The sequence below is a fragment of the Pollachius pollachius genome (genome assembly GCF_949987615.1).
Source record: "Pollachius pollachius genome assembly, chromosome: 1".
Classification (NCBI taxonomy): Eukaryota; Metazoa; Chordata; class Actinopteri; order Gadiformes; family Gadidae; genus Pollachius; species Pollachius pollachius.
In genome coordinates this window covers 7285361-7292646 of record NC_136934.1, presented here as the reverse complement: position 1 = coordinate 7292646, position 7286 = coordinate 7285361, and the positions used below count along the sequence as shown (strand labels likewise).

Below are 7286 nucleotides of genomic sequence, written 5' to 3'. Positions count from 1 at the left end.
GCCAATTCCCACTATTTCAGCTACTACAAGTGTAGGAGCTGTGTCATCTCTTTATAGCACCCAAAAACCAGTTATTACATCAAGTCCAGATTTTACTGAGTACTCAAATACCTTAACCATAGAATCATTTTCAGAGACTTCCACAGTGTACACATATACAGTAAAGATTGATGAACTGCCTTCCACAAACGTTACAACTTCACCTCAAGTTACTAAACAGCCATCAGAGGCAAATATCACTGATGTTGAGAGCTCCGGTGACAAGACAATGGATACAACCACTAACCTAAACAACATCTCCACATTATCACCGAAAAGTATAATAGATGGAAATACTTTATCCACCTCCACGTCCTCGCTGTACACCACAGAGAAAACACTGACTGAAACAGAAAGAGATGAAGCTACTAAGGAATCAACTGAAGAATCAGTCTCGTCAATGGAACTTCATACAGCATCGTCTCAACAATGGGTCTCCGTTCCTTCCTCTACCATCGCAACATCATCAACACCTGTGGACAAAGTTCAATTTGTCACCACATTTGTGCCGGTACCTGAAGTAAAATCATCGGCAGAATCTTACCAGCAGGCCAGGTCAGAGATTACGTTTATACATCATTCCTCAGTCGCTGTCAGCTCAGCGGAAACAGTAGCGGCTACAACAATCGCCATGGTCTCCAGTGAGAGGACCACCTCCCCTGCTACTGGAAAGGGAGTCACTGCATCAACAACTGATAACTCTTTGTTCGATGACTCATCCAGCCAGTCAACTGCTAACCTAGAAGTTTCAACTTCCGCAGGAAGCATCCCTGAAAAACAGGATGGTGTTGAAAATATATCTGATAAAACTGAAGCATCGACCAAAGTCACAATGACCACCTTCTCTAGTGTGGATAAAGTTGTAGATTACAACAGCACAGGGCCCGTTGTGCTTGTAGCCATAACTGAAAGCGGTAGGACACATTCTGAAGAGTCCACACTGAGTTTTAAGGAAGTAACATTGATTCCGGTTACATCACAGGATAAATTGTCAACACTTGGACACACAGAGAACCCACCAGCAGCCCCCATTTCAGAGGTTTCTGGATCAGAAGCCTCAGGGGATGGGACACCTGTTATCTTCATCAGAGCGATGTCCACACTATTACCTCCGATGTTGACGGAAGAAAGTGAAACGGTAGCAAGCAGAGGGCAAACTCCTCATGTGGCACACATTGAGGAGACTTCTACGAGCTCAGAAGAGGAAGGTTTTACATCTCAGACGAAAACAGTAGTCACCCCAATCCCAACCTTGGTCCTGGCTCCCAATCTGACCATAGAGGTTAGTGAACTCTCGACCAGCATACATTTGACAGCTGCTACATCACAGCCTGATGTCAATATTCAGTTTGTCACAACAAGTTCGCCATTACAACATCTGACAACCCCTGTGGAATCCTTTGAACAGGCCAGATCTGACGACAGCTTAACCCATGTGCCTTACACCGATCATTCCTCTGAGCATGCACTACTAAGCACAACCAGCCCCCTGTTGCCAATTCAGAAGACAACCCAGAGTTCAGAGTCAACAGCCACCCCTGTAGATGGGTCAGCTTCAAAAGACAATTGGACAATTGAACCTCTAAAAGAAGCCGGTTCAAGTAGCACAGAGAGCGAATCATCAACCTCTACCCCGTTTTATGAAAAAGACCCCGATTATGGCACCCCAGTAGATTATGAAGCACCAGACCTCTCCAAGGTTGAATCGATCCCAATTTACCCAAGAGCACCTCCAAGCGCTCTGCCACAAACTACTCAGAGCCAGTCTGTTATCTCAGCAGGAAGCGAAAGTGGCTCTGAGGGAAGCACTTCTCAATCGTCCGTAATAGCAGGGAGTACCCCTGTTTTGCCTGCGCTAGCATCCACACTGAGCTCTGAACATGTGTCAGAGAGCAGTAGCAGCATAGGAGAGGGCCTGACGACAAGCACTGCGGTGGATCTGGAGAGTGACAAGGTTGAAGACAAAAATGAGCTTTCGACTGCTATCACTAGCCCGCCCTCTATGATAATAACCGAAGCGCCCACTGTTGAGGCTGGTGAAGAATCCACTAAAGAAAAGCCCTCAGCCGCTCCCGGTGAGATCAAGACTGTATTCAAGGCAGATGTTACCACGAGTTTACCGATGATCGGAGAGCCAGGTAGGAGAGAGGATTCCATCAGTGTGGACAGAGAAGTGTCGGCCACTACCACCACAATCGTGCCTCTGGCTGAGACACAAAGCCTGGAAGAAATAGTCACATCATTGCATACCACTCCTTCGTCATTCTCCAATGAAAATGACACAGTGGACCAGGATGGGATACCCTATACACCTCTCTTCAATGAAGGATTGCCGATCAGTGGAGAAGAACCCAGCAACTCTGTTGAATCTAGACTGGACACAAACAACAGCATCATCGGCGAGACTGTTGAATTTCCAGGTATGTAAAAATCATTTACAGATTTTTTGCATTGTAATTTTAAGGGATCTGAGTTTATGTCTCTATGTATTTTTATTTAGATGGTTTGTTTTATATCCACGCAGGTTTTCACTCATGTGTGAAAAACATTTGTTTGAATGGCGGTTCCTGCTCCAAGACCGGCAGTACCATTTCATGCAGCTGTCCTCCTGGTTACACTGGAGTCCGTTGTGAAACAGGTACATCACACATTCCCTCTGTATCCCCTTTCTCATCACAACAGGCGCTTAAAGATCATTTGATACCACCAAATATGCCTACTCATTTCGGCCTTTTCTGTTATTTCTAGATATTGATGAATGCCAGTCCAACCCTTGCCGTAACGGTGGTACGTGTTTTGATGGGGTTGGCTGCCATACATGCGTGTGCCTTCCCAGCTACTCCGGCCGTTACTGTGAAGAGGGTGAGTTTAGTGTATGACGTTACTGTATGACGCAATATTTATATATTTTCCTCAGTTAGCATTGTGTTGTTAATGCATTCAAATGTATACAATGACCACATCACCAATATTAGTTGCTTACTATTTCTATTGTTTAATAAAGTAACTGTTTATGTGGTCAACTACTTTGTGAGAGGTATTGATTTTATTCAACCCCTTCATCCATCTCAAAATAACTAAATCCCCTAAATCCCTTGAGGAATAAACAGTCAATGTTAGAGATAACTCTTAAATAAATGAGTTATGGTTAAGTCTGGTTGTGAAGCTTCTCAGACTTCCCCAACAGCAGAACATTTTCTTCTAATATAAACCCTCGCCAATAAGACACAACTGAATCACAAACAGCCCCTCCATCTCATCATGGCAGCTGCTTTTAGTAGTCTCCTAGTCTTGTCCGCAGGCCGCCAGGTTACTGAACTGGTAGCATTGACTGATGGAGTCAGGCAGACAGACCTAGCAGACAATACATTACACACTTCACAAACATTCTGTTGGTTATGTTTAGACACGTTAAACATCCGACTACGGATGTGTTATAATTCACATTGGCTATTTCAGCAAGCAAAGATGTTTATGTTTAATAGAATGAAAAACAATATAAAAACTGTTACAACCGCTATACAAATACATTTGAATATATGAACTGTTGTGAGTAGGGCCATAGGAACATGTGAGTGATTCCCCGACTCGTCATTTGATTCATGTAGTCCCAAATGCAGCATAGTTTGACCTTTTAATTGTTCAGCCCAAGTCATCATCCGTATTTGCCTGATCGACTGGTGTCCCCGCCCAAGATGTTATTGGGATCACTCAGCAATGATTCACACCACAGCCCCATTGTATGCTGAGTCCCAGCTGTTTTCCCAAAACATCCTGCTAGTGGAGAAATAAAGCGTATGAAAGTGAGGGGAGAACTGATCAGAACCAAGATGTCTGTTTGGTCCGTGTATCAACAGCTGGGTTGAGTCTTGATAAAAATATGTTTTTGAAAAAAATCTAGTAAAACAGACATTAAATAGAACTTGTCACCTCATCTTTATATAGCCATACATATACATACCGACAAACATGCACAGAGACCTTACAAGTAATTAAGAGGCTCCATCAGACTCAATGTCCCAATCTGATTTAATCTTAACGTCATTTTAAGAGTAATCATAATTATGTTTTTTTGAGGCCTGAAAATACTTTAGGTTGAAAATACTCAGGTGTTGGAAAGATCCGATTGGGAGTAGTAAAACAGAAGTGTTTAACTATGCATTGTATTATCTTAGCCCTGTTGAAAGGCACTGATGATTGGTTTTCTTACCCAAAGTTACAAAAAGGACTTCTGCTAAATGACTAATCAATGCTCTCTCTCTCTCTCTCTCTCTCTCTCTCTCTCTCTCTCTCTCCTCTCCCCATCAGACACTGAAGCATGTGGCTATGGCTGGCATAAATTCCAGGGCCACTGCTACAAGTACTCTCCCCATAGGAGGAACTGGGACACCGCAGAGCGCGAGTGCAGAATGCAGGGCGCTCACCTAGCCAGTATAGTTTCCCACGAGGAGCAGCAGTTTGTCAACCGTAAGTCTATCACTTTGACGGACAGACGAAAACAAATAGATAAGCTGTGTATGTGTGTGTGTGTGTTATAAACTAGATAAGACACATGCAAGAGAATGCACTGCTTAACCGGGCTTCTCGAAATCCATCATTTCGTAATGTATTCTAACTTAATTATAAAACATCTTATCAAAATGAGCTGAGATTAGTAACAACCATAGAACAAGAAACTAATGCCTATGTGGCATCACACTTTGTGTCTCTATTTTGGTAATTACACACACTTTTTTTTAACAATTTTTTCCTTTCACCGAAAAAGTCCTAATAAGGGTAAATTCTCAGAGGGAGCCATCAACCTGCTCCTAACCAAGCTCTCTCTCTCTGCCACTATATCGCAGGTCTGGGCCAGGACTACCAGTGGATCGGCCTGAACGATAAGGTGTACGACAGCGACTTCCGCTGGACCGACGGCAACCCTCTGGTAAGAACTGGGCTCTTTTCTCACAGTATTTTATCTCAACAAACATGGCACTGCATCATTCTAAATATTTGGACGTGATGTTGATGAGAAAATGGCGTCACCATCCGGGGTAGGAGTTGCTCCTCCGCATGGAAGTGACCGAATGTGGTAGGGATGGGAACAGTGGTGGCCTTCTCATGGCGTATTCTCCCCCTTGCCATGTGTGGGTGTGTGTGTGGGTGTGTGACAGAGAACAAGGAACGAGTGCAGATGTTTGTTTCGAATTGGCCACTGCGACTCTGTGCATTCCTGGCTGCAGTAGGACAGGTCATGTTATCAGTCGGTCAGTCGGGGCAGGAGTTGGGGGTTTTGACCGCTCTGCGGTGTCCCTAAGTGGGGGTGTGTTTGTTTGTTTTGGCTTCTGGCTGAGGAACCCCATTCCACCTCCTCTCACACACTAGACAGGATAGTGGTTAATTGCTATGTACATCCATGTCGTACAGAGTGATGTCCTCACTTCAAAGATAACCCCCCCCCCCCCCCACCCCCGCGACAACGCCAGAGATAAGGCGGGAGGCATCTAGATGGCCTGAGGAAAGGTATGGAAGAGAGAGAGAGAGAGAGAGAGAGAGAGAGAGAGAGAGAGAGAGAGAGAGAGAGAGAGAGAGAGAGTTGGGGGGTCACAGTCACTGCATTAGCACCCCCCCCCCCCCCCCCCCCCCCCCCCCCCCCCCCCCCCCCCCCCCCCCCCCTCCCAGCTTGAGTGGAGGAGGAGGTTGGGTGGTGCTGGGGAGGGGATGGGGAGGGTGTTAGGGACACTGTCTAGGGGGAGCGCATGACAGGCGTGGACAGGTATCGCTCGTCCGAGCCCAACACCCGTCTGGAAAGCCAGCAGGCAGCCAGCCAAGCCCAGCCACCCAGCCACACACACACACAGATGGACACACACACACAGATGGACACACACACACAGATGGACAGCACCTGTGCCCGGCTGTGGAGAGACGGGGAGAGAGAGGAAGTTGTGCAGAAACCTCCCAGCGGAGGGCCGGGGTAGGGGCTAGGTGGGTGGTCGCCCCAGGATCCTGTAGTAGACCACCACAATTGGAACAAAGTTGGCATCTGGAGTAGAGCCAGTCTGTACTATAGCTGTGGAGGATGAATGTATCAACACAGCCATCTGTTGCATATGCAGTGTGTGTGTCTGTGTGTGTGTGTGTGTGTGTGTGCGTGTGTGCGTGCGTGCGTGCGTGCGTGCGTGCGTGCGTGCGTGCGTGCGTGCGTGCGTGCGTGTATGTGTGTGAGTGTGAGTGTGTGTCATACTCTCTACTTATTTATTTGCAGATGCGTACTGCTTACACATTAGTGTGTGTGAATCAGGATTTAGCAAAGTACATAGGACTGATTATTGATTTTGATGATTGGTCATTAAGGGTCTACTGTGTGCCTGGGGTGGGGGAGGGTAGGGATGGGGTAACCATTGTGATGAATGTGAGTGAATGGGGCAGGAAGCCAGTAGCTTTGCTCAGCATAATAACAGGGTTGCAGCACCTCAAGGCATGGATGGAGGTGTGGGGTGGGGGTTGCAGCTTTGATGGGACTGTTTGAACCCAGAGGGCGTTGACAGCCCGCTGATGCTGTCCAAGTTGAGGGAGCTAGCCTCACTGGCTGCAGCTGTGTGTACATTATTGCAGGATTGTGCAAATCAACATTTTTTGGAATATTGTGCGTACATAATCCGGATGTGTCGGGATGGTAGGATCTGTGATGTCATGACACAGTGCTTGACATGACACATGTCAATTATAACATACTATAATAAATAGCCTTATAAAGGAAACCTCCTTTCTGCCTTCTGCATGTGCAATATAGAATATTTCCACCTGATTGCATCTGCCAACTACATTTATTTCCTCTTTATATTTATGCTGTTCTTAATAAGACACCCTTGCATGGGTGCTTCTTTAAAGAGAGGTATGGTGATTTATTGGAATAGATTCATAGATTCCAGTGTGCAGATGCTGTGGCTCCATCTTGTGGCCTTTCGGAGTAGCTACAGAAAGCCATAAACTACAGATTGGAAACCCTATTTCCATGAGCAGCAGTGCAATATCTCTTTTCGCAGGACCACTTCCAGAGCGAGAGATAAGGTCTAACTTTATAGCCTCTGACTTGTTAACCTCTGCCCTAACAGTGGTGCTAGTTTGATATCATGAACTTATCGACTCTTCCAGTTTTACTTGGAAGATAAGGAAGGTCCTTTTATGTTTCAAAATAACACCCAGCAACACATACCCAATGATCTGATTAACACTATTATTATAACGCTATTATCAACGCT

General features: G+C 45.8%; 1 protein-coding gene across 1 annotated transcript in view; it reads left to right on the top strand.

The window, feature by feature from the left end:
- Positions 1-871: 871 nt before the first annotated feature.
- LOC307087130 (versican core protein-like) overlaps positions 872-7286 on the top strand; it is a gene marked incomplete at both ends in the record, with an annotated part of 7385 nt that continues 970 nt past the window's right edge. The window contains 6 exons of the mRNA XM_079752590.1: positions 872-953; positions 1899-2459; positions 2564-2677; positions 2788-2901; positions 4348-4506; positions 4884-4966. Of these exons, the coding sequence (XP_079608716.1) occupies positions 872-953; positions 1899-2459; positions 2564-2677; positions 2788-2901; positions 4348-4506; positions 4884-4966 (1113 nt within the window). The remainder of the gene's footprint in view (positions 954-1898; positions 2460-2563; positions 2678-2787; positions 2902-4347; positions 4507-4883; positions 4967-7286) is intronic.